This window comes from Bidens hawaiensis, unplaced genomic scaffold, assembly GCF_021521415.1.
Source record: "Bidens hawaiensis isolate Kalapana, Puna unplaced genomic scaffold, B.hawaiensis_p1.1 tig00000780_1, whole genome shotgun sequence".
NCBI lineage: Eukaryota > Viridiplantae > Streptophyta > Magnoliopsida > Asterales > Asteraceae > Bidens > Bidens hawaiensis.
The window spans coordinates 2,040,606-2,068,500 of NW_027491045.1; the positions used below are offsets into that span (position 1 = coordinate 2,040,606).

Here is a 27,895-nt window from a genome sequence, read left to right on the forward strand (position 1 = left end):
AGCCAGCGAATGACCAAGAAACCCCGGTAACCACAACCCCAGCTACTGGGGGGAACACCGGCGAATACACACATTTTACGAACACTACCCCGGTTACCCAAGCCGGGGAAAGTGCAGTAAATTTTACGAACACTACCCCGGTTACCCGAGCCGGGGCAAGTGCAGTAAACAATCCTCCCCTGGGATTCATTGATACCCAGGTGGAAAGACAACAGACGAGGCCCCCCCGCCAAACACTTGAACAAGTTAAAGCATGGGCGGAAAAACGTCAAAGGGAATTCCAAGCTGAGTTGGATGAACGCTTGCGTTCACTCCAACAGGCTGACGAATTCGGAAGCACTCAACAGCTCAACATGAGCAATGAGTGCGAGTACTTGGACGATGATTCGGAGGAATCCGACACCGACGCACCTCGTGGCGTAATGAACGCTGAGCAGGCTAATGCGTGTAGAACCCCAGTTGGGGAAAACACGAATAAAACTGCAGCTTCAATGTCGGAGACTACATACTGCGTAAACAACGAGATTCCGAACCAAGTGCATATCGGCTCGAAAGGCTCGATGACACTCCCAAGAACATGGAAGGGAGCTCAATTACACAGTCTGCATGTAGATCAATTCCAAACTTGTAAAAGAAAAGGCCCAGAGCCACTTCTAATGGAAATGATTCTCCTTATCACATTGACGCTGATGGTCTTACATTTATACTTATGAACTTTCTACACTGATATGCCGGTCTTCACCGCATACATAAGTGGGGAAGTAAGTCGTTGCGTGTGGAAGGCGGCAAAACCCGCATAAACACAAAAAAAAAACGGCAAACCTTCACGCAGGTCAGTCATAGGTAAAGTTTGGTCATCCCACTAAATGAAAGTGACGGTCTTACCCGCACAAATCATGATAGAGGAAACCGAACTAACCTATTGACAACCGCGCGTCGAACGGTTAATTTATTCAAAACGCTGATGCCGGTTTTCACCGCATGTGTAAAGAAGTCGTTGCGTGTGGAAGGCGGCAAAACCCGCATAAACACAAAAAACGGCAAACCTTCACGCAGGTCAGTCATAGGTAAAGTTTGGTCTTCCCACTAAAGGAAAGTGACGGTCTTACCCGCACAAATCATGATAGAGGAAACCGAACTAACCTATTGACAACCGCGCGTCGAACGGTTAATTTATTCAAAACGCTGATGCCGGTTTTCACCGCATGTGTAAAGAAATCGTTGCGTGTGGACGGCGGAAAAACCCGCGTAAACACAATAAACTGAAAACCTTCACGCAGGTCAGTTATAGGTAAAGTTTGGTGATCCCACTAAATGAAAGTACCGGTCCTAACCGCACAAATCATGATAGAGGAAACCGAACTAACCTATTGACAACTGCGCGTCGAACGGTTAACTTATTCTAAACACTTAGAAAATTTCTAAGGAAAAGATGAGGAAAACCTCCACGCAGGTCAGATATAGGTAAAGTTTAGCCATCCTACTAAGTTCACGTGACGGTCTTACCCGCACAATCACGAAGGAGGAAGCAAAACTTCAACCTATTATCTACCACGTTCAAAGGTTAACTTATTCAGAACACTTGGGAAGTTGCTAATTTAAACTAAAGTATGCATGAGCAAGTCATATAACGTTTATAAAGCAAGACATCCAGTGAAAGTAGCGGTCCTACCCGCACAAAAATTTATATTTCATAATAATTCAAGTATTACAAGAATGGCCGGGTATCTACCCGCCTACAAGAATATAAATCTATACAATGTAAACCTATCCTAACAGTGGGAAGGGATCTAAAGGTTCAAGCTTCAGGACCACTCCCTCCAAACCCACTTGTACCCGCACCATCACTTGGCTGTGGCGGTTCAAGAAAGGTCTTGAGAATGGTTAACCTATCATCAGCAGCAGCAACTTCGTTCACCTTCTCCACCACTGGATGCGGGAAGGCAGCATACTGGTTCACTGCTTGGTCATAAGCAGCTTCAGTATCCACATCATATAAAGGGAAGTTGGAAGGCGGGATGCCCTTCTCAACGAACCCTAGACCAAGCAGGAAGCCAGCCTTTTCCCCATCCTCATGAGAAGCGTTGAGGGCTGCGCTCATGGCATCGTCGTATGATGTGTCCGTGAAGACCCGATGCACAACCTACAAAACAAAAATACAAGTATCAAAACCTTTTCTAAGTATAAAGAAAAGCGTGAAGACATTATGAAGCTAACCTTACCTGCGACAACGCTTCTCGTAGAAGCCATTCCTTGGTAACCAGAGCCTCCTGGAGGGCAGCTTGAGCTTGGTTACGGGCGCGTTCGGCTTCACTTTTGTTAAGGTTGGCAAGCAACACTTCTTTAGCCGAAGCCTCTTCGACGCCCTTAAGCTTACGCTCAGTATGGTCAAGCACGCCCCTCTGTTCCAAGATCTCTTGGAGCTTCTTGGCGTCTTCCATGGCCAAGGCATCATGAGCCTGTTGGAGCCTCTCTAGTTTGGCTTTAAGTTCCTAATTCTCGAGGCGTAGAGGCTCAGCAACAGCTTCAGCCTTGGTGGCCCTCTCAGTTGCGTTCCGTGCAGTTTCCTTAGCCAGCCGAAGCTGTTCGTTAACAGCTTGGGCAGCCTTGGAACGGGCCTCGAGACGGGCCTGAACTTCAACCTCAAGGGCCTTGAAGGCCTTCTCCTTCTCCGCAGCAACAGCGGAGAGCCTCCTGTTCTCCTCTCGGACAGCCCGCGCCTGAGCTACTTCTTGGATCCGAGCTGCCTTTAACTTGTCGTTTTCACGACAAAGCAGCTCGACGCGCGGCTGCATCCGGGCTAGGAGAATCCGGAGCTCATTTGTCAACCTACCCTCCTGGTAGCTTGACATTGCTTCCTCCAGCGCCCCCCTTGGGGCGGCGTGGCGCGCCCACTCGACGCATTCTACAGGCGTCCGAAGGGTTGTTCCTCGGCGGATGTTCCATCGTGGAACATACACTTCATTGGAATCCGACACTGCAAAAGCAAAAAGCAGTTAGGAAAAGATGATAAAAAAATATATATATATAGAAATAATAAAAGGCCAAAATAACCCTACGCACCTGTAGGGTCGACGACAGGCCTGTAGCCGCCAAACCCATCACCCGAACCTAACGGATATCCATCCAAGAGGTCAGGCAGACGGGAAGGAGGCAGAGATTGGTTTGACGCCCCAACCCCGGACATACCTGAAGGACCGGCCGTAGTCGCCGGCGCCGGAGGAGGCATAGCGGAGGCCGCCGTGGTAGAAACCAACGGAGGTGAACTCACCGCCGGCTCAGTGAAAGAATCAGTGAATATGGCACTGACAACCGGCGGAGACGTCGTCACAGTTGGAGTAGTTGCCTCAACCGAGTGAGCAACTGAACCAACTGAAGCAGGCGCAGCCGCCTGGGTCATCGCCTCAGGTAGGTTGACCAAACCTACCATCATGGGTCCGGAGGTGCTCCTCCCCGCTCCACCCTGGAATGCGGTAGCATCCACGCCTACACGAAGACAAGATATATAAGTATAATGGCGGAAAGATATGAAGTTAAAAAGTAAAGGAAGTTTGTACTTACGAGTCCTCTTGAGCTTGAAGGTACGAACAGGCGGGGACGAACCCGATGGAACCGGCCTCTTTACGCCGGTCACCGTCGCTGTACTGGGCTGCCCGGAGGTGACAGCCGCCTCAACCTCCGGAGCAGTGATCTCAACACCACCAGGGTTCCCCGCCACCTCCTCGCTTTCGGTCTCTGAGTCAGACCGATTCACCGGATCGGCAGTAGAGGCAACCTTCGCCTTCCCCTTCCCGCCAGCAGCCTTCTTCTTCCTCACGAAGAATGGACCATCTGCGGATTCCTCATCAGAAGATGACAAGATTAGAGGAACTCCAGCAGAGGTTTGAGCATTGACAGGTCGAGGGTTAAACAACTCCTTACCTGGCCGCGTGGCGCTTAGAATCGGGTGGCCCGGCGGGTAGACCTCCACGAACCGATCCGCCATTTGCTCAAGGATGGGCAACTCGTTCTCATCTAGAGCACGAGTACCCATCCGAGCGGGACCATCACTCTCCCGCGGCTGCAGGAGAGACTGCAAGTCGTTTCCCTCTGAAAACAAAAGAAAAAACGGTTAGAACAAAAACCCTAAATTAACAGATAATATGAAGCATACCGTAAGCGACAGAGTTCAAACCGTATTCAAGGACGATGGGAATCTGCGGCGCCTCCGCCCCAGCATTCTTCCACACCCGGCTCATCCCGAGCATCACCATCCCGGATTCCGCAAAGCGGTAAACCGGAGACTGGATCCGGGAAATCTTGGCGAACCATTCCGCCTCCTCATAGTTGGAGGCGTGAAGGTTCGGGAGAGCTCTCCCGTTCTTAAACGTCGTCGCTATCGGGACGACGCGAGCGGAGATATAGAAGAACTCCCGCTTCCAAGACCGAAGACTGCGCTCGGTTGCGCAGATCTTTAGACCCTTGATCCGATTGACCAAGGTATACCACCCCTGGATGCACCTCCAAGAATAGAAGGTCATCAGGCGTCGACATGGGGCTCCACGCCCAGAATGAGGCACACCCATTCAAAATGGCGGATCTTTGCGATCGCCATTGGGTGTACCTCCGTCAGGTGCACACCGTGTCTCTCCAGAACACGGTATACAAACTTCGTCAATGGGAACCTGAGATTCCCATAGATGAAGAATGCAGCATACACCCCTATTTTGCCCTTGGGGGCATCATACACCGTCTAGTGTGGCTCAGGAAACTCAGGCTCGAAAGACTCGAGCATGAACTTCCTGACGATATACTGATACTGGCCGATGGGAAGAGCACACTGGCACTCGCCAGCAGTACTCTTATCGTCCTTATCAGAAGTGGACGACGGATTCTCGACGAACACGTCAGACTCCTCGGCAGTAGCCTCAACATCATGGGAAGAAGACATTCTGGAAGGATGAAAGGCAACGATTTCAGGAGAATGCTCGACAGAAAAGTTAGAGTATTCGCCGGAAATCGTTTAGAAGAAGAAGAGAGGTGAAACTGTGAGTTGAGATGCAACCTCTCCTCCCTTTATATACTCATCGCAATGAATGCGATGAATTTAATGCGGAAGAGAGAGGAAAACACTGGTGCAATGAAACTATGACACGTGGAAAAAGCAAGCTGGCAACAGCTGTTGACAGGACGCGTGCCGGAAACTTCGCGGCCACGCGCCCGAAAACTCGCGCCCACGCGCCTGAAAAAGCGTCTGGAATGACCATATACTGTCACGTCGTCATAACTTCCTGCACGTCCTGACACTGTCAGAAGAAACCGTCGGACGACGTTTCAACAGTTTGGACTGTTCTTATCCTTTCACCAACTCTTCGAATTTCAAAAAGATTCAAAAGTAAGCGGGACTATACCCCTTACCTTGGCAACCAAGTAACTATAAGACGGGTGCGGGTACAGTGTCAAGGCAAAACCCTTCACATACTTAGCACCCGCAGGGAATTGAAGCCAAGAATACCTCGGCAAACAAGTAACTATAAGACGGGTGCGGGTACAGTGTCAAGGCAAAACCCTTCACATACTTAGCACCCGCAGGGAATTGAAGCCAAAAATACCTTGGAAGTAAAGTAACTATAAGACGAGTGCGGGTACAGTGTCAAGGCGAAACCCTTCACATACCTAGCACTCCGCAGGGAATTGAAACCAAGAAGGATCTTCTGGGCCATGCTTGCGGAAACGGGAATAACATCCCCGCATAGCGGGAACGTCGAGAACTAGATTGTTTGAAGCTCCAAGATGGAATTTGTTGTTTAAACATAATTGATCACTATGTCCAAAACTACCAAAACCTCATGGAGAATCTATACAAGTGGAACTCAAAGCTCCTGACTTGCGAGGAGGTTACAGACCTACCCGCATCATACCCAAAGATCAAGCAGAAAAGTCGGGAATTTCTGCACGTGACATTAGGACTTCCGCGGGAAGAATCCCCATGGAAAACCTTAAAACTAAACTCTTTTCAAAACCCTTTGCTTAAGTCCAAAAGTTCACCTCACTTATTAACAATTCATGAGAAGAACATTGGATTGGGGGGACTTGAAGAGGTAGGTCCCAGCAGAGCCCAGTTGGACCCGCAAGACTCACCTCAAAGAGGGACGTCTGCGCAGTTGAACCCGCAAGACTCACCTTCAACAGGGACGTCTGCGCAAAGGCTAAACTCGCAACCCCTTGAAGAGGGACGTCTGCGCAGAAACCAACTGGGCCCGCAGGACCCACCATGCTCAGAGACGTGACGTCCTTACGCGCAGTACGCAAGCTGTTCCCGCAGGAAAAGCCTCCCAATGGTGAAGTACTCCGCCTGTTCCCGCAGCTGCGGATACAAGCCATCAGGGAAGGCTACCTGCGCAGCAAGGCTACACGCACAAGGCACTTAACTCTTAAATAATTCAGTAATGTCACCTGAAGAAGGAGTGAGCAAGCCGGGAACACTCCCGCACAAAGCCGGGAAAACTCCCGTCCAAATGAGCCAGTCCGTACGATACTGGAGGATCTTTTGTATTGTACCTGACGAGGTATGGACAAAAGATCTGACCAAAGATACGACAGCTCACTGACAACAGTATGACGAGCAGCACGCTCTTGTACTGTATGTCACTATTAGCCGCTGCCTACTCACCAACCTGTCGGAGGACGTGCATAGCCTGCAGTTGGTGGAAGAGGAATAGTACACAGCCGGCCTGGTCACTATCAGCTGCTGCCTACCCACCAACCACCAGCATGGCATGTGCGTAGCCCACAGTTGGCAGAACAGGAACACTATTCAGCCGGCTGTACCTGCTTGGAAACCTACCTTCGGCTATAAATACTCCAACACCTTGGAATGGTATCATCTTATCTCATATCTCATATCTTGATATATTACCTGATATCTGCTCTAGTCATTCTCTTAATATACACTTATATTCAAGAGCAATCTAGTCTGATTCTCACGCCGGAGGGTGGTCACAAGGAGGTACCCCCCCTTCTCAGTGACGAGCTCACGGTGTCTGTTTTGCAGGTTATCAGAAGAACCATCTTCGCCGGATCTAACCCCTCGTGGGAAACATCTATTTAACCCCCAGATTATCCGTAATCTGCCCGGGGTCGATTAGTGTTTCTTCACTATCTATATAAAACATTTGCTCATTAATTTATTTATTATTATTATTATTATTATTATTATTTTTTAGTTAAAAATATTTTATTTTTTTTTAATCCCGTAAATCCTTTTATATATAACACAAATCGAACTACATCTGGATAATGGGTAAGCGAGCAACAAGCTGCGCAGCTATCCCCTTTTGAATCGCAAAGCCTATTCTACTAAATATAAATCCTTGGTTCCTCGGGCTCTGTTTGAACATCAAATTTTCCCACCTAAAATTCCTTTAACTTTATACTTGTAAAAATTGAAACTCACCACCTCACTTGATATAAGCTTTTCATTTCGGTTATTAAATTATCTAATGATTATTATAATATTATTTATTACTAGCGTATAAACATGACCAACTAAAACTTACTAATAACATTTATTAATTTATAAAATAAAAAATAATAATAACCAATGCTAGGTTTCCACGCGTCCACGTCAAATAATTGACACACATAAATTCTCTGAACATAAACAAACTCATCACGATTCATTTTCAGGGTCTACAAAAATCTAAAATCCTAGAAAAACTTGTTTTGTGTGTTTCTTAAAACTCTCTTTTGTTTTGTACTTTTGTCTCCAACAACAAATTATGAGTGAAGCTGACACATATAGCAAGAAACCGTCAGCACCACCGCCACCGCCACCGCCTCATGCGTACGGTACTTTCCAAGGAGATCATATCTACCCTCCTCAGCCGGTAACCGGCTTCCCTCAGCCTGCTCCGCCTCCCGGAGCACCCGGTGGACCTCCGGTCAACCCTTACGGTCATGGCTACCAAGGCGTCCCAGGTACGAATAAGTCAAAGCCCGTAAAGTGCAGGTGATTTATAGAGTATTTAGGAGTAAATTAGTTTGTATAAAAGAAAATCATAATACAGTAAAAACCTCTGTAAATTAATAATTAATAATCTTGAGACTGGGATATTTTATTAATTTAGATCGATATCGTTGTATCGATAAATTAATAAATTATTAATTTAAAGAGTTGGCTTGTATTCTCGAGGCTACTATCAACCTTGAAAATTTTAATGTCATTTCACTATACCCATTTAAGATTAGATAGAAACAAGGACCTTTAAAATTCTGTCATTCACACATTAATAAATTTGTCAAGTTAAATGTACATAGATCTATGAAATAAACTCAATATAGATTTGAAGTTCAAAAAATACAAGTGACTAGAGATACATTTATTGCTAGACAATCCTAGATTTTTGGAATATCTTAGTAATTATTAATTCATAGTTTCGCTAGGACCAATATATTTACGTTAGGATTTCAAAAAAACTATTATTTTATTGATTAGGGGATTTTGGACCAGCCCCAAGTTGAGAGCGGTCAAATTATTAATTTTATCGACATTATTAATTTACTGAGTATTAAATTGTAGAGGTTCTATCGTATGCGGAGTTTAAAATATTATAATTGTGAAATGGATGGTTTTGTGTCTATTATCGATTCTTCCTTCTGAGCTGAGATCATCTATCATACAGATGAGGATAAACTAATGACCTCGGATATTAAAGAAAGAGGTATCTATCAGAATAATACTCTTACAGATCTATTAAAAAAGACCTATTAACAACAAACAAGTATAGCTACGCTAGAAGAATTAATAATATCTCAGGGAAAGGGAAAATTTGCTGCAAGAAACTGTGGTTGCACTTCCACTTCTTGATAATGGAATATGCGGACATCCAAAGAGGCATGATCATAATATAATTTTCTTCATATTTCAACTTCTATGAAGTTTCTTTCTTCTTTACAGCTAATAAAAATCGTTGTTTTTGACGATGCTTATGTAGAAATCTCTTTTTTCTAGTATTTACTTTTTTCTTTCTATAGTGAAGATAGTCGTGCGTAATGACAGATCACGACCATATTATTAAAAGCTTGTGGAAAATATGGGTTTCGTTAGAGCGCTTGAAAATAATATTCTAAAGCTTTTGTGTTTTCTCCGTTACTTGTGTGGATAAGTCCTATGTTATAGTTCGGTCATAGGGATCAATTTCTAGTCGCATAGCTTCATAATAGTTATGTAAAGCTTCCGCATAATTTCCTTCGGATTGGGCTAACATCCGTTACGGTCGTCAATCAATTCAAAGAATCTCCGTTAATAAGGATCAGTTTTTTTGAGTTACAAAATGAAGATTGTTGATGAATAGCATTTTGGATAAATCTGGTCACATTGCACAAATCTCAATCAAAATAATATTGAGGATATGTTAACTTTTTTTTTATAACATTGTTTATGGTGTGTTGTAGGTTATGCTATTGCTGAAGGAACACCTGTGAGAGAACATGAACCTCGTCTCCCATGTTGCAGTATTGGCATCGGATGGTTCCTGTAAGTTATAATCTCCCTGTTACATTAAATGAAGTCAAATATTTATTCATTCTTGCTAAAGATTTCGGTTTATATTAGTAGATACAAGGGTTGTTTAGTAGAGTCTCGGTATACATCTTTTTAATCCAAACTTTTGTGATCCCTTTTATTAATAAAAACTTATTTTAACAAAGATCTTAATGTTGCTATTTTTTTTGTGCATGTAGGTTCATTATCGGTTTCTTCTTAGCTGCAATCCCTTGGTATCTTGGAGCATTCATTCTAATATGTGCTCGATATGATCCCAGGGAGAAACCTGGATATGTTGCGTGCCTAATTGCTGTAAGATTTCTCATATTTTAGTAGAGGTGTTTGCTGTTTGGTTCGGTCGGTTTTTTCTAAGTACTGTTTGGAAAACAACAAACCAAACCGCCCTGAGTTGGGTGGATTTGCATGACAGGCTTATTTATCTTTTTGAATCTTTTGTTTGAATCAAAATTTAAAATTAATAAACATGATCCATGAATATAATGCATAAAACAATTAAACATGATAACATATTTCAAAATGAAAAAATAAATAAAGGCTGAACAACATGCTTGGTTTACATGACCGGTTCCACGTCCAGATCGATAAACCTACATACTGTCAAAACCGAATGACACAAATCTCAAAGCGACTGACTTGCTTTGGTGGTTGCACAGTTTATGAAACCCCAGTTTTATGCGGACACGCTTTTTTATCAACCTTGATTAGACGAACTTTTGAAATATGTCATTTTGCAATGCAGGCTATTATTGGAACACTCGCTGTGATTTTTGGCGTTACAAGGTGATGAGCTGGTGGCGTTTGTGGTTGTATACAGAACTAAGAAGTTGAATGGTGTATAAGCGAAATCAATACAGTCGATTGTCTTATTAAGTGAATTTGTAGTGTGGATGATGGATACTGCATTAACGTGTAAAGCGTTATGTACGTTTCTTGATCTTAGTTGTTGATTGTGTTAGCCTGATGCAACTATGAAACAACCCTAGTTTCATGTAGCTCATTAACTTCGCCAGTTGTGATCCGCAGTGCATGGTTGGAGTGGACGGGCCTGAATTGACGACGACAATTAACCAAAGCAGGCGGACCGCCTTTCCTAGAATCCAAAAAGTTGTAACCAAAATCATTCCTTTTTGAACATCCAAAAAGCGCCAGACCGAAACTTAAGTTATAAGTTCAGTCCTAACCAATAAGGCATAGCCAAGCGACTCACGCTCACCCCTACGAATCTCAGAACAAAAAAGAATAGTTCAATGTTGTTTCTTCCCCATGAAAATCAAATGTTCTTAGCAAAACCATAAAACATATGCAGGTTTTACCTACTCAAACGAACAAGATGAAAAAAATCGACAATCGAGTGTAGGCTAAATGGCCAATTCAAAGCAAAATCATGGAAAAGATGGTGTGATGCTATCAATGCAAATTGATGATCACGGATACTTCTATATGAAGTTATAAGACTATATTCTCCAGCGATCATATTCACACGAATCACATACAATGAGACCAAACTCAAGGACCTAACCGTACGCTTGTGGCAAGTAAATGCAAGTTATATTTTGACATCAAAATTATGAACTTTGGGATAAAGATGCTAGGCACTTAGATTAAAAGATCTACCAACTATCAACAACAAAATATTATTATTCAAATATACAACCTTGTACTTAAAAAAATGTTGATTATTCCAGTTCTTACATTCAATCTAGTGCTTTAGCATATCCTAAAAATCATGATGCACAGAAGTAATACCTTTAGAACTCCCAAGGTATGCTTAATATCGCAAAAAATCCTGCCAATTTTGATGTCATAACGATCCAAAACCGTCAAGTGGCCACACCTGTACTCGTATCACATGCAAATGCACAATCAGCTATTAACACGGCCCGAATTTCGTTGATCGTATTAATATCAAGAAACACAAAAGCGATGAAATTAGTCACTCACCCGACACCGAACTTTGCCCTGAATAAGTCCATAAGGAATTGGACCAAAATTCCTGGAATCATTAGATGCATAAATGTTATCTCCTTGATTCCACACATGTCCCTTTGGCACCTATATGTTCAAATCACAAACATGAATCACAGAATCAACAATACACCGTTATATAAAGCCCTAAATGTTATGTTTGGTTAGCAAACAAACTGTAGATTCAGCAAACTGTTCGGCGATAAGTTCGATAATGTTTGTTTGATAAATAAACGAACACGAACAAATGCCATTTTCGTTCAATTGTGTTTTTCCTGAATGTTCAATAATGTGTTCATTAAGGGTTTTTATGACTTTCCTAGTCTTATAACAAAGATTAAAGCAAAATTATTAACTATAAAAGAAATATATATGAATATTAACATATGAATGTTAAATAACACCAACAGTAAGTTGGTGGCAGGTAGGGGATGCAAACGAGCCAAGCCGCTCGCGAGCTACTTGAGACCGGCTCGTGAAAAGGCTCGATCGAGCCAACAGCCAAGCCGAGCCAAAACGAGCCCGAGCTTAACCCTAAAAGTAAGCATGTCTAATAAACGAGCTGAGCTTGAGCTTAACTTGGAGAGCTCAAGCTGGCTCACGAGCCTAGCATTTTTATAATTTTTATAATATATATAATGTTGTGAAATAATAACTAAATAATGTGTTTATTATAAAATTCTAATTGAAAAAAATATATAAAAATAACTATAAATATATAAAAATAATAAATATATAAAAATAAAATAATAAATTGTAAACGAGCCGAGCCCGAGCTTGAAAAACTCCTCACGAGCCGAGCTCGAGCTTTAGAAATACAGATCGAAACAAGCCGAGCTCGAGCTCAAACTCTGTGCAAGTTTAACGAGCCGAGCCCAAGCTTGGAAAACTACTCATTAGTTGAGCTCGAGCTTAGAAGTACAGATCAAAACAAGTCGAGCTCGGGCTCTGTGCAAGTTTAACGAGCCGAGCCCAAGCTTGGAAAACTACTCATGAGTCAAGCTCGAGCTTTAGAAATACATATAGAAACAAGCTGAGCTCGAGCTCAGGCTCTGTGCAAGTTTAATAAGCCGAGCTCAAGCTTAGGAATACAAATCAAAACAAGCTGAGCTCGAGCTTTAGAAATACATTGAAACAAGCTGAGCTCGAGCTCGAGCTCTGTGCAAGTTTAACGAGTCGAGCTTGAGCTTCAAAAATAAAGATTGAAACAAGTCAAGCTCAAGCTCGGGCTCTGTGCAAGTAAAATGAGCCGAGCTTAGTCGAGCTCGAGCTCGTTTGCACCCCTAGTAGCTGCACCGAACCGTTGACATTGACCATTCTCAGTTAACCAAATAAAATAAAACATTGTTAGTGTTCATTTGTGTTAGTGATCCATCCACAAACAAGTTCATTTCCTAAACAAACGAACACAAACAAATTACTCCGGTCAGTCAGGTGTTCGTAAACCGTCCTAAGTTATTCAATTCATCACAAAAGCCCTAAATTGCATATTCAAACATTCAATCAACCAATTAATATATAAACAAACATTACCACTATAGTTCTGGATCTATCACTGCGGCTAGGATCAACCAAATACGACACAGCATCACCTTCCATCGCCACTACACGTTTCGTAATCATCTTCCTAGGGTTTTCCGGCGACTGCACCAACACCACATCCCCGGGGCCCACTTTCCCCAACCTATGCGACACGTACTCCGATAACACAACGTCTCCCGTCAAATTCAACGTCGGTAGCATACTCGGCCCGTACACCTGCAACAAATAATAATAATAATAATAATAATAATAATAATAATGATAATATTGAGGGATTCAAGAGGTACGAACGAGAGTAGGTGAGAATATGTAGGTGTTGGTGACGTGAAGCAAGCAGAGGAGTTTGGCAACAATGGCGGCTCGGTCGATTGATTCCTTAGCAATGGCGGACCATTTGCCGAATAATTGTTTCATCATTTTTGTTATTTGTATGAGTGAATGAATGAATGAATGAATGAATATCCAAATGGGAAATAATGATATGGTTATCTACTTTCTATTGTATTTTGGCAAATTGGGTAAAGCTTGTCAAAAAAGTTACAGACTGTAATTTTATTAAAGTTTGGAGTTTGTTTTTTGGAATTATAACAAAGTGGATTTTCAAATTGGCTGAAATTGGGTAAGGCTTGGGACAAAAGTTATGGGATTCAGTAGGGTGCAAACGAAACGAGTTAAGTCGAACCTGAGCTTGACTCGCTTCGAGCTTAAAACAAACTTGACATGTGAGTAGATTTTCAAGCTCGAGCCGAGGTCGGCTTGGGCGAGGCTCGTTTACTATCTATCAATTATTTTTTTAATATATTTTTTTTCAATTATAAATTTATGTATAAAATAATATATATTTTGTTTTTATTTTTCGTAACATTATATATAAATGACAGACTCTTTTATGTTCACGAGCCGGCTCGAGCTCGATAAGTGAAGCTCAGGCTCGGGCTCGTTTATTAAACGAGCTTTCTTTTAAGCTTGAGCTTGATTAAGCTCGGCTCGATCGAGCTTTTAAACAAGCAGATCTCAAGTAGCTCACACCTAAAATTGAGTTTTTTTGTTGTTGTTTGAACTATAACAAAGTGGATTTTATGGGATTGAGTTATCGGTACAGTACGAGTATCGAACACGGTATGGTTCTGAATGTATTGATACGGTACAGTACCCACTTTGGTACTGCTTTTGGGTTTTTTTTTTCTAATCTCCATTGGTCTTATCAAATTCATTGGAAACCAAGGGTAATCGAGAAGCCAAAAATCATATCAAACTCATTAGTAATCAAGAAATCATAATATCAAAACCAAAACATACAAAGTGTCCAAAAACTAAGCCAATTTCGATAGAAAAACAAGAAAGAAAGGTACGGATATTAGTACCTGATATCGAGCACTGGTAGTTGATACTCAAGATTCTACATTTTTCAGTTGGTACCAAATAGTGAAATACCGAAACAATAAGGGTGTTTATTATGTAATAAGAAATTATTATCGTATTGTGTTGTACTGCACTGTATTACACCACATTATGTTACATTACATTACATTACATTATGTTATTTTATAAGTAGCATGCTCTTTTAGGCTTGCGCCTAGTCAAACTTGTTGTATAAAGCTCTTGCTAAAACCCGTTTAAACTAACTTGATTTGGGTTTTTAGCACTAATCTCGAGTAGTTCATGAACAATTCGACTTGTTTACACCCCTAAGATTTATCTCAATACACTTTCTAATTTCCATTCATAACCATTGTGTTTTATATCCTAAAATCTTAAACTGCTTGATGGGTCAATATCCATGCATAAGTCATAACACTGTGTTTTAACTTTGCATATATGGATCATATAATATGCTCTATGAAACCAAGAACTTACAAAATATGATCATTTTCAAAGAATATATTCAAGTATACAACAATACCTATAAATTTTTATTTCCTTTCTTCCAATTATATAAATTTTCTATAACTTCATAACATTTCACCAACCCAATCCATCATCTCGAACCCACACGAACTAGTCAACAATCTAGTCAATCCGCTCAAGATTAAACTTAACCATCCCCTCGAGTGCTAACCGAAACTCACTCTCAGGAAGACACTGCAGACACCGAATCGCCACGTCAGCTTTCTGTTTAGCCAGATCCCGGGCCCGCTCAATCCCGTCACTATTCATCACAATCTCAATAGCTTCGTTTAACGAACCCGTTTCACAAAACTCTGTCTCGATTATCTCCCTCAGCTTCGACTCTTTTTCAAGAGCGAATATTACTGGTGCGGTTAGGTTTCCTTTCGCCAGGTCACTGCCAGCGGGCTTCCCCAACTGCTCTGCTGACTGTGTAAAATCCAATATGTCGTCGACTACCTGGAATGATAGACCGAGATTCTTCCCGTATTGGTACATTTGCTCGCTGATGTCGTTGTGGACCCCGCTAAAGATTGCTGCCCCTTTTGTGCTAGCAGCGATTAAGGAAGCGGTTTTGTAGTAGCTTTTGATCAAATATTCATCGAGTTTAACGTCGCAATCGAATAAACTTGACGCCTGCTTGATTTCACCGCTAGCAAAATCTTTAATAACCTGTCATAGTTCAAGTCTTAGCTTCGGTTTTTGGTTGCTCTAACGGTTTCAAGGCTTTTGAATAGAGGTGTAAACGATCCAAGAGCTCGGCTCATTTCAAGCTCTATTTCTAAAGCTCGAGCTTGGTTCGCTTATCATTCATTAATTAATTTATATATGTATTTTTACATTTTATATGCATATTTTAGTTATGATTTTTATATACCTTAACATATATTATTTTGTTATTTTATCATAATTATATAAACAATAATAATTGTTATACAAACATCTATTTAATACATTAAATAAAACTTATACGAATAATAGGCTCAATCAGGCTCGCAAGCCAGCTCGAGCTTGATAAGTAAAGCTTTGATCTCGATCTCGTTTATTTATCTATCTTACTTTAAGGCTCGAGCACGTTTAAGCTAGGCTTTAGTTGAGCGTTTAGTGAGCCGATCTCGAGTAGCTCACGAGCAGCTTGACTCGTTTAAACCCCTACTTTATAAGTATACACAATGCAATGATAATATTAGTATAATATACCTGGCTAATAAGCTTTATGACTTCAAGGTTTTCAAGATTCGCGAGGTACCATGATGATTGTGCAAACATAAAATCGCCAGCTAGAACCGCCACTCGTGTACCATATAACTGATGAACGGTTTCTTTGCCTGCAAATAAAAAAAATGCTTAATTTAGAAAATCACGAAAAATATGTATGTATCTAAAAGCTTTTACCTCTTCTCATATCACTTTCATCCAACACGTCATCATGTATTAAGCTTGCAGTATGAATCATTTCAATGATTTCAGCCAAACGCCTATGTTCTCGCGTGAGTTCCCTGAGTTACAACAAACGAACGTATTACATTAATATCGAACCATTGAGGACTAAAAATAAATATTTAACAAAATAAATACTTACTCTAAACCTGTAATCGCTAATGTGGCTCTTGACACCAAGAAAACCAAGGCTGGTCTCATTCTTTTCCCACCCGCACTAAATATCTGCTCAGCAGCCGACATTAAAACCGGATTTTCTGCACCGACAATCTACACACAAACAACATAAAAAAAATATATCCTCAGAAAGTTATGATATGTACACCATTAATAAAATAAACCATTCATTATCTCTTCATCCGAATCATCCTTTTGGTCATTTTCAAATATCACCCGACTCCCGACCCTATATTTGACCACTTTTGACCGATATGTACAAGAAGCGCGCACGTAGCAAAACGCTTATAATAAACCTTAAAAAATAAAAACCATTGGGAAAGTTATGAATAGCTTGTTACCGAATACTTATTTTAATCCAAATTCACAATTCTCAATCTTGAAGTACCTAAAGCTAGCAACTTTGACTCAAGAAAGTCAAAGTTCTCAACAGCATTCAAATTCACATATTGGTAAACACAAAACCATTGGAAAAGTTATTAGTAGCATGTTATTAAACACTTAAAACACATATCTTATTCTAATTCTAACTCAAATTCACCATCCTCAATCTTGAAGTACCTAAAGCTAACAACTTTGACTCAAGAAAGTCAAAATTCTCAACAACATTCAACTTCAAACATTAGTAACACTAAACCTAATGAAAAAAAACAACAGATAACAAACTCACAGATTGTAAATTCTTGTTTAATGTCAAAAGATCATCCGAAACAATCTCGAACAAATCGGCTGCCGATTCTTTCTTCCCACTTAACACTGATGGAGGCCCTGGTGCATCCCCTATAAACAAAACACAATATTAATTCAAATTCAATTATAAATTAAATCATAAACAGTAAACATAAATGCAAATTAATTAACAAAAACCACCATTGAGCAAAGTCCCAGCAGCCTCAGTAGACACAACTCTACACTTTGCAATATTATCATCCATGCGGCAACAAATCAATCTCTGGCCACTCCGAATCGCTTTCCGCGCATAATTTCTGGACCGGAACCGGTCGAACGAAGAATTGAAAGAACACCCACAAGCAGCAACATCAGCAAACCCGGTTTTACCAAATTCTAGATTATGGCATGTCGCCAGCATCATCTTCTTGAATCACACCAAGATCAAATCTTTATGCAATAAAATCAAAAACCCAGTTGGGAAACTACACTAATTTGATAATAACCACACCCCCATTTGCCAAAAAGTCATAAAGGTGTAATCTTGAGAAGATATATGTTAAACAAGACAAGAAATATGGTTTTGGTGTAATTGGAATGTGAATAAATAGTGGCTCAAAGGGGTTTATTGAAGTGACAAAAGAGTTGGTTTTATGAAGGAAAAGAAAAGAGTTGTACTTGCTACCTTATCTATGGGTTGAATATGTGTGTGTGGCAGTGGCGTTGCGGTTGGTGGCAAATTGAGAAACGTTCATGTGTTGTGTGATCTCTGTGAAAAGCCCATTTCTTTTTCTTATTTTCTTGATATTATTATTATTATTATTATTATTATTCATTACATATTACATATGTCAATGAGCTGGTGGTGTTATAGTAGTAAAAAAGAAACTTAACATTTTATGTGACTTGGTTTTAATTTATGATCTTATTATTTAGTTTCAGCAGCACCGTGTAATAATAAAAGACTAGGCGATTAGGTGACGTTCAGCGCATTGTCTTGCCTTTAGAAGGGTTTTCTTCGGATCAGAAGACGAGTGTATCCCGATATAATGAATTTATCCAATAGCCCATTATATGATATATTTATGAGTAATTTAAAGGATAATTATAAAGATTTTCTAGGATTAATATGTAACCCCATTTCCTTTGACCAACGAGTCCTCAAACCCATCTGCCTCCGACCCGACATGGTAGAAGCAGATCGCGATTGATCGCTCTTAGAACACGTTGATATGGCACGCTCTCCCGGGTCCCAAGATCTCTAATTTGAGAGACGTACGGTTCATACGTACGCACACCCAAAAGCCGGCCTGGCAGTGGAAAGGCCTTCAAATTTGAAGTTTTTCGCTTAAAGGAAGAAATGTTCTTGGTGGATGTAGGACTTGAGACCGCCAGAATGATTACTTAGAGGATTTGTTCACAGTTCAAAAAAAAATTAAGAATAATAATCTATACTGACAATGTAACTGATTACACTAGTAATTTTATTTTTACTGTAAGACCCCGTTACCGGTAGCCCTACTTTCGTGTTGGATTTACTCATAAACGCAGTTCTAAATATCAGAGTTAATTAAAACATTCGCGGAACATTAAAAATATTCAAACCATTACATTCCATAACCATAATTCTTGTCTTATCGAGCATTCATAGTCATTTAAAAACAAATCATGGTCTTGTAAAATAAAACATCATAGCAAAATCTTCAGATGCCAGCTTCGTCCAACTCTGCCATGTGTCCTCCTCAAGCTACCTGCCTCATTCTACTCACCTGCGTGCATACTAAAAGTCAGCTACGCTGAGTGAGTTCTAGTTAATCACATAATCATACAATACCTTCTTACATTTCATACTTAACCTCTTAACTTTCTTTCATACACACATAAGTGCATATACTTTCATTCTTACCTTCATACTTTCTTTACATACATAATCATACGTTTTAAAGAGCCTTTCGCCCTATAACCTCACAGATATTATAAGGGTCTGGTCCCTAACATCACAGATATTATAAGGGTCTGGTCCCTAACATCACAGATATTATAAGGGTCTGGTCCCTAACATCACAGATATTATTAGGGTCTGGTCCCTTTGTTTCGTGTAACTGTACCATACCTGTTCATACATACTTTCCTTGACAATACGTGCAATCTCCGAAGAGCGTTCACGTACCATCATCATAACATACATACATTATGCATACATCATATATTCATACATACATCATATCTCTCATCATACTTATCAATCATATCTTAACTACCACCTGACTGTTCATGCAATATCCGAAGATCGTTCACGCACCGTCAAGCAATCATCATACATAAATCATACAAGGCATACACTTATCACTTAAGATAAGTGTATTAACTATCACATCGAGTATGCACACAGCCCCGAAAACATAACAAGGAAATGGGGCTAGAAACTCACCTGAATCCTGTTACGCTCTCCGTTAATCGTTATTCCCTTCTTGAGCTGTGCACGGCTAACTGTATAATATTTACACGTATCAATTAACTACTACTCATGTTGTATTTCTATCTTTATATAACCCACAACGAACGGGGGTCCGGGGCAGCGCCCCTGGCAGCGGGGTCTAGGGGCGGTAGCCCCTAGCAGGGTCCAAGGGGCAGAGCCCCTGGCTGGGGTCAAGCTGCCAGGTCAGCTTGGAAAAATTTTATTTCCATTAACTGTCTTAACACGTTTTTCATTAGGTTTTTAATTTATTTTCTAATTTGCTAACTCCAGTGAACTTATCATTAAGCGAACTTAGTGTTAAGCGAACTTAACATCAAGCGAACTTAACATTAAGCGAACTTACTGTAAGCGGACTTAGTGTTAAGCGAACTTAACATTAAACGAACTTATCACCAGACGAAGCTTAATTGCAGGCGAAGTTAGACATCAGCAAACTTGGGGTCCAACGAAGTTAATCATAGGTGAACTTGTCAACAAGCGAAGTTATCAGTTAGGCGAACTTGCTTGCAAGCGAAGTTAAGCTTGCAGGCGAAGTTATGGTTTGGCGAACTTAGCTTGCATGCGAAGTTAAGCCTGCAGGCGAAGTTGCCCAGCTGCGCCTTTGTTCAATCTTAATCCCCCAAAATCATCATCGTTTTACTGAGAAATCCATGGGTATGGTATTTGACTAACCCGCGATCATTCCTATGGTCGTTTTTGGATAAGATTTGACCCGAAAACACGTAAAGTTTGGACATTTAATTTCATGAACGTTCAATACAAGATCTACGATTTATCTTAAACGAACCGTACATGTTTATGGGTTTATTAGGTTCGTCCTAGAATCAAGTTCGCTACTTTACATTTTGTTTAAACCCGATCTATCACCGTTTCAAGCTTCAAGGCTAAACGTTCAATAAAACGTAAACTTTAAAGGTCAAGAACATACCTTTTGTGCTCGTTCGATCTTGGTTAGCTTGTTTAGGAACTCTAGATCTCGTATCTATCTTGAATCGCGTGTGCTTGCTCGGACCTCACCTCTCTTTCTCTCGGCCGAAATATGGCGGTGTGTGTTTTTGAGTGTGTAGAGATTTGGATGGATATAAATGAGGGTTTAGGGTTTTAGGTTGGTTTAAGAGGGTATTTATACCCCTTGAAGCCCATGGACCTAAAGCCCATTACCACTTAGTCCACCTTAATTAATCTAAGTCCATGATCCGTTCTTAACTCGATATTAATTAATTAATAACGCGAAATCACTAAACGTAACTTTCTTTATTCAATATTATAAAATTTAGGATGTTACATTTACTGTCAAGGATAACCATATTTCAATGGAAATCATTTGATATTTAAGAGTTATTGGATTTAAATAATCTCAACTTTCATTTATTGATAGGGAAAACTTACAATTAACAAAATGTTTACCATCACTTACAACTTTTTTTCTCTCTACTAACGAAATGTTTACTAAGTTGTTATTTTTTTTTAGAGGTAAAATGTCTGCAGTCAGCGGACCAAATTTGCAGACATCTGTAGAATAAGAGGTGAATCAAACCTTTGCAGTCTGTAAGAAGAAAACTGTTTGTTTCTTAACATCTATAGACAGTTAAAATAAACTGGTGGTGGTGTAGGAATGGTGGTACTGGGTGGTGGTGCCACACGGTGGCAGTGGTGATGGTGGTGGATGATGGTGTACGCTGGTGGTGGTGATGATAGTGTACGGTGGTGGTGGTGGTGCTGATGATGATGGACGGTGGGTGGTGGTGGTGGTGGACGGTGATGGTGGTAGACGACAATGGTGAACAGTGGTGACGGCGGACGGTGGGTGATGGTGGACAGTGGGTGTTGGTAGGTGGTGGTGTTTAACTATATGCAAATTTTAAAAGATCTTAGAAATAGATGGGTTAAGTCTACACTAAGAAGAGTTCGTATAGACGGTTATAATGAAGCGTCTTCTAATAAACAAACAGTCTACAGCGTGACACAGACAAAAAAGCCTACACAGACTATTTAAAAAAAACAAACATCACCTAACACATTTGACTTACTTTTGTCACTAAGATCATTCTCAATCCATTCCCTAAAAATATATGTGAGCCTTTGTAAATCATAGAAGGTGATTGTGAGTAAATGAGAAAAAAATATTACGGTTCATCAATAAATTTGAGAATATATTGTTCACACTTCACACCATTTTATTTTTTTTAATATATTTTGAAAGTCATTGTGAGTGAATGAGAAAAAAAAAGGTAATGAGAAATTTATAAAAAATATTATTTAATTGAAAATGAAAGAGACAAGATAGTTATTTTTAATGTAATTATATAAATATCGATGAAAAATGTGTTGTGAATGCTCTTATAAACTAATGGGACCCCAACGTCTTTACTCATTAGTATATATTGTTGATGTGATGTTTTTTTAATTATAAAATAAATAAAAATCATGAATTTCACACTACCATTTCATCTTTCTTCTCATAATCTTTTAATCTCTCATGTTATTCATCCTAGCTATTTATGAATCATGAGTCAAAACAATTTTGACAATTGAATTATAAAATAGTCATGTAATTAAAAGTAAAATATTTATTGAAGATCAAACAAGTAAAAAGATGAAAGTTAAATAAGTAAAAAATAGCCAATAACAATCTTTTTATACGGCTGGTTTGTTCCTTTGATCTCCAGTTTTTTACCATGTACACCATATTTTGCATTATCCAGGGTAACAAGAATACATAATCTAAAACTGTTAATACTTGTGATAAACAACAAATATTGGATACTAGTTTGAGCCCCGTGTATTACACGGGAACTTATGAAAATTTTAAAATTTTGAACATTTATCAAAATACAATCGACAACACAATTATCATATGTTGTTAATAAAATTACAATTTATATTAAAAATATAGGAATTACTAAAGAAACATTACACAAATATTTACTAATAAGAGAGAATTTCCTTGTACATTATGTTTGCGGTTGTGTTGGTCAATATACCTAGTTTATCAATGATCAAAATTTTTAGTTAATGTTTGCCTGTAAATCTTGACAAAACGACGTATAGATGCCCATGTGAAAACATATGTTCTTTCAAGTACAAGCCAACTATAAATACTAAAACAAGATTATGTTTAAAATCTTAATCTTATCTTAAATATATATATAAATGAAGTCTCATTAAATTCTCTCAACCCATCAGATTGCTTCATTTGTAAATGAAGGTTTCTCATGCATTTAAATCAAATTCGCGAGTTTGGGTCTCACAAAAACCAGACAACCTTTTAAATGGGTTATAACATCTCATATATAAAAAATTAATCTCATCAATTACTTGATATGAAAATCCTATAAAATAGGGATATACTAACAAATAGCATCCGTTTTTTTAAAATATTATTTATAATTAATAAACAATTTTATAGTAAAAAAAAAAGCGGGTTGTGGGTCTCACCAAAATCATATAGCTTTTAAACCGGGTTATAACATCTCATTTATTTGTGAAACCCGTTCATCATCAAATCCTAAGTATATTAATAATTTCCTTAAAATAAATAAAATTTAAATCTAAAAAAATATATTAATATTAGAAATGAATAATATAAAACAACTCCGTATTACATGGAATAAAAGCTAGTTATATATATGATAGCTAAGAAAAGAGCTTCATGATTTTATCTTTTCAAAATAAACCAAAAGATTAAATTTAAATGGTTACTATGTCGATAAACAAATTTATGAAAATGTATTCAAATGTGTATAATGAAAATTTTTAAGGAATAAAGTATTTTAATTGATTTTTATTTTATATACCTGAAAATACTAAAAATAATAATAATAATAGTAATAAAGCAATGTTACGACCACTTCAATCCCATTTGGCATGTTCTTTTTCTATAGCTAAATTGTTTCTTTTTATTACTTAAGGATAAACATGACGTTAAAATATAAAAAAAAGAAATAAATAAACATTAACACACTTGCTTTAACATAAGAATAAGACTATTTTGGGTTAGGTAATGACCCACATGGGATCCAAATAACAAAATGGGTTTAAAAATATGAGGATGGTTGAGAGAGTGACAAGTGACATAAATTGGTATTTGTTATGAATATATATTATTATTATGGTTATCAACACCTAAAATAGACTAGCTTCTTCTACAAGTTATCCTCTCCTATATATACTCTATTGTATCTTATTGTAAGAGACACATTATTAATCAAATCTCTCACTTTCTCCCTACATCTCATTCTCATATGTTTTAGCTATTAGGCTTGTTTCATAACACGTTATCAGCACGAAGCTATCCACTAAGCTTTGGCGATCAAAGTTGCTATAAGAGATTCGTCCATCAAGTAGGATCGTTTTCCAATTCATGGTGACAAAATCAACGTTGATGCTTTAATCATATAATCAGGTATTTATTTAATTTATGCTTAAATCATTGAAGTTTAATTTACAGATTGCTTTCTCATTAATGGTTGTCTTTTAAGGTAATCTATAAAAAACCTTTGTTTATTAAAATAAAAAAAAAACTAGAGTTCAATAAGATTTTAATTATTAATCGCCAGCTTTGTGATTGGTAATACATTATGATATTGGTATTTAATGTTTGCAATATTAGAGAATTAATATTATTAACAGTTTGCAAACTACAAGTATAAATCAAAATTTAATTATTTAAAACGATGCATTATTTTATTGATTATTTGTGATTCCTTTTATGTGTATTAAACTTTCTTTGATTATTTTTTATTATATAAATTATGGCTTAAAGTATTATGTAATTGTATTCTGTAGTTAATTATAGTATTGATATTTTAAAAGATGTATCATAATTATGGTATAAATATGATAGCATGGTATTGTGTATCTTTGGTAATGTATATTGTAAAATAATATTGATATTTTTTTGTAATAATTTTTGTTTTTCTAATAAAAGCAAAGAAAAAAGGAAAAATGTGCTACTTGTTCATTCATAAATAATATTGATTGAATTATTGTATTTACCTCATTTGATGTGTGATGATCAGTTATGCTATTAATCTGTTTGATTAATATAACACTTAAAGAATTAGAAAGTATCTGGGGTATGATGATTTATATTTAAAGAATTAGCAAGTATTTGCATATCTTTTGTGTGAATGTTTAAATAATGAACAAAATAGTGATTTGAATAATAAGTAACATGAATATCGCTACCTTGTTACTTTTAAGTAAAGTAAAAGAAATTGAAAACTAGTTAAGAAAATAAACTTAACGAAAATCAAAAAAATTTTATCCGCTTATTTTCCTTTCTATTGAATTACGCGTACATGCATATAAAATTTGTCTATATGGCTATTTGTTTGTTTATTTGGTTTGTTATTATGTGAGCCAAATAAAGTTGAGTAGCTATATTCCATTAGTTACACATCAGCAAAATATAAAGTTTAAATAATGTATAAATTATTTATTTGCCTGTATTAGATGAATCAAAGAACATATTTTTTCATACTGTTTTAAAACTTGTTTTATATGAAGACATCTTATAAGATCATGCATTATTTATTTTTAAAGAATGAACTATGTGTATGTTATCAATCTTTTATATATATGCAGTATTTAATGGAACAATTAAACCATCATGTTAGTTGTTATATAAACATATGAGAAACTTCAATGCATACCTTTATTTATCTATAGAAGTTATCAATTGTATGCCATAATATTTGTGCATGTTATCATATGCATTTGTATTTTAAACTTCATTAAAAGTCTTATCAATTGTATAAGATTTAAATTTAAATATTTGAAATACTTTTATGTCAGAAGAATACTTCTAGCATTTAAAGAATATCTTGAAATCAAAATTTGCTTTTATGAATACATAAAACTATTTAGTCATAAGTTATTTAATGCTATTATTAAATCATCATGCATAATTGATGTAGATATTTGTTTGTATACAATGATGAAAGTAAGTTTTATTATAATTAGTTTTGTATGGCGAAAAGTTATATCGTTATTATTGCTATCATTTTTTTATAAAGATAATTCTGAGTAGAACAACTCAACTAAAGTCTGGATGTATTATCACTTTTACAAAAAAGTACAAATATGTTTAGACAAATTTATAAACGGTCATAAGATTCAAGACCGAGACATCATACGTGACTTGGTCATGTAACCACTTCTCACTTTATATTATGTGCATAGAAGATTACTTAAAAGAAAAATATGAATGGTGTTTGTCACACCCTAAATATGCTACCGAAGTAGCATATTATTATAAAAAAAGAAGTGTACAAGGTGTGAATAATTTAATATCCATATTTCTATGAAAAGTTTGAAGTGATTTTGTATTCATGCCTCAAAATGGAAATGGTTTGGTTTTACATCATTCCCTGAAGTGATTGTGACTATAATTAATCGTTGTGATCATGGATATAATTTAGTAACTGAAATGATGGTCATGTTAATAATGAGATCGACCATCAGAAGTTTAAAAATATTTACGTAAATAATGAGATCGTCCACCAGAAGTGGCAAAGATATTGATCATATATGAGAACAAATTATGACAATAAATAAGTGAAACCACAAGATCACTTGAGAAGATGATACAATGTTCTCACATAAATATAGTCATGTATTAAAGAAGCATGATACAAATACGATCATAAACCTGAAGTTTATGGATCATGTATATATTTGGCATGATCGGTTTGACCACACCGAGTCAATGATGTGAAATTTATTGAAGAACCAAAAGATTATTCCTAATAACTATAAATGTAATATTTCTCTCAATGGAGTTATATATTTACCAAATGAAGGAGGGTGTGAACCCCTAAATGTCATGGAATTGAGAAAATGATACACATATCCTAACATGATACCATTTAGTGTTTTCAAAATCGATGCATCGTTTAAATGGTTATCAATTTCACAACCTAAAATTTGTGTAATTTGTGGCTTAGCTAATGAGATAGCAAGCACAAAATTCTAGATTTTCATATTTATTTTTGGTTATAATAATAAATTCGATTCCCAAGTTATTAATAATCATTGGGATAATTGTTGAACTCCATATATTTTATGTTCACAAATAAATTGCTTTTGTTGTGAGACAATTATTTAACGTCTACAATTGATTTCAAAGCAAGTGATTATAAGAGCATTCATGTTTACATTTGGGTACATGTATGTTACATACAATATCATAATTCACATCAAGCCAATAAGTTATATTAATTACTCCCCATTAAAGTTGGTTTTTGGTCAGGAACCAATTATTTATCATCTAATAATATTTGGTGTGCGTTATATATTGAAATTAATCCACCATAACACACAAAGATGAGACCACAAAGGAAGTTGAGAATTTATGTTGGGTATTAAATATTATCTTTGATTAAATACTTAGAGCCAATTGTGAGATATTTGTTTAAGGCTCATCGGTTTTCACTTTAGTGAATCAACTTTCCCAGCATTTGGGGGGAGATAGAAAGCAGTAGTTGGAATGAATTATCATTGATCCTCAAACTAAATTATATGAACTAAAAGTTGAAAGGATAATTCATGTATAAAGATTAACGAATCATCTACCAGACGATTCACTGACCAAAAGAGAGTGTCTAACTAAGACACCTATATGAACTGCTAAGGCTCCAATTAATAAATGTCCCAAAAGGACAAACACGTATTGATAATAAGTCTAACGCACGCGTGTAGCGTTGTAGACTGATCGGTTCCAAATGTAAAATTTCCTTGAAAATTGGAGTAAGTGATGAAGATGGTCAAGTCGAGGTGCAGTAAAAGGTCTCTTGAAAGAGATTAGACATGATGGTTCTTGAGGAACCTTAGGTACCTGAAAACAAAGAGCTCTCAATAAATTATATTGTATCATGTCTATAAAGATATATGGAATCGAAATAAAGTCGACGTCGTTATACACATATAATTAGCGCTTGAAATGATGATGAGGATCAAGATTCTAAATCTGCCTATGAAAAATTATTGGCCAAAGTGGAAAGACGCAAACATGGCAGAGTTGAATTCTCTAAATAACGGAAAGTTTGTTGGACCAGCAGTCCGTACGACTAATGTTGTAAAATGTGTTAGATACAAATGGGTCTTGTATATGAGTTATAAAAAATTCATCAAGTGATATAAGGCAAAATCGATGACATAAGGATTTTGCAACAACCCATGATTAA

The 27,895-nt window shown here is 37.7% G+C and overlaps 3 protein-coding genes across 3 annotated transcripts; 1 reads left to right on the forward strand and 2 right to left on the reverse strand.

Moving 5' to 3' along the window:
• Positions 1–7,647: 7,647 nt before the first annotated feature.
• On the forward strand, positions 7,648–10,492 carry LOC143537970 (large ribosomal subunit protein eL20z-like). Its single transcript, XM_077031625.1, has 4 exons — positions 7,648–7,959; positions 9,436–9,517; positions 9,724–9,838; positions 10,287–10,492. The coding sequence occupies exons 1-4, from the start codon at positions 7,761–7,763 to the stop codon at positions 10,329–10,331; spliced, it is 441 nt and encodes a 146-aa protein (XP_076887740.1). The 5' UTR covers positions 7,648–7,760; the 3' UTR covers positions 10,332–10,492.
• Positions 10,493–11,154: 662 nt separating this feature from the next.
• On the reverse strand, positions 11,155–13,501 carry LOC143537961 (mitochondrial ATP-independent inner membrane protease subunit 1a-like). The gene is made up of 4 exons (XM_077031616.1): positions 13,346–13,501; positions 13,046–13,270; positions 11,489–11,599; positions 11,155–11,381 (listed from the first exon to the last, which is right to left on the reverse strand). Exons 1-4 carry the CDS (start codon positions 13,469–13,471, stop codon positions 11,349–11,351), a joined length of 495 nt encoding a protein of 164 aa, XP_076887731.1. The 5' UTR covers positions 13,472–13,501; the 3' UTR covers positions 11,155–11,348.
• A 1,400-nt stretch (positions 13,502–14,901) lies between these two features.
• On the reverse strand, positions 14,902–17,983 carry LOC143537981 (solanesyl diphosphate synthase 1, chloroplastic-like). The gene is made up of 6 exons (XM_077031632.1): positions 17,429–17,983; positions 17,229–17,338; positions 16,524–16,651; positions 16,337–16,440; positions 16,142–16,269; positions 14,902–15,613 (listed from the first exon to the last, which is right to left on the reverse strand). The coding sequence occupies exons 1-6, from the start codon at positions 17,649–17,651 to the stop codon at positions 15,065–15,067; spliced, it is 1,242 nt and encodes a 413-aa protein (XP_076887747.1). The 5' UTR covers positions 17,652–17,983; the 3' UTR covers positions 14,902–15,064.
• Positions 17,984–27,895: the final 9,912 nt, after the last annotated feature.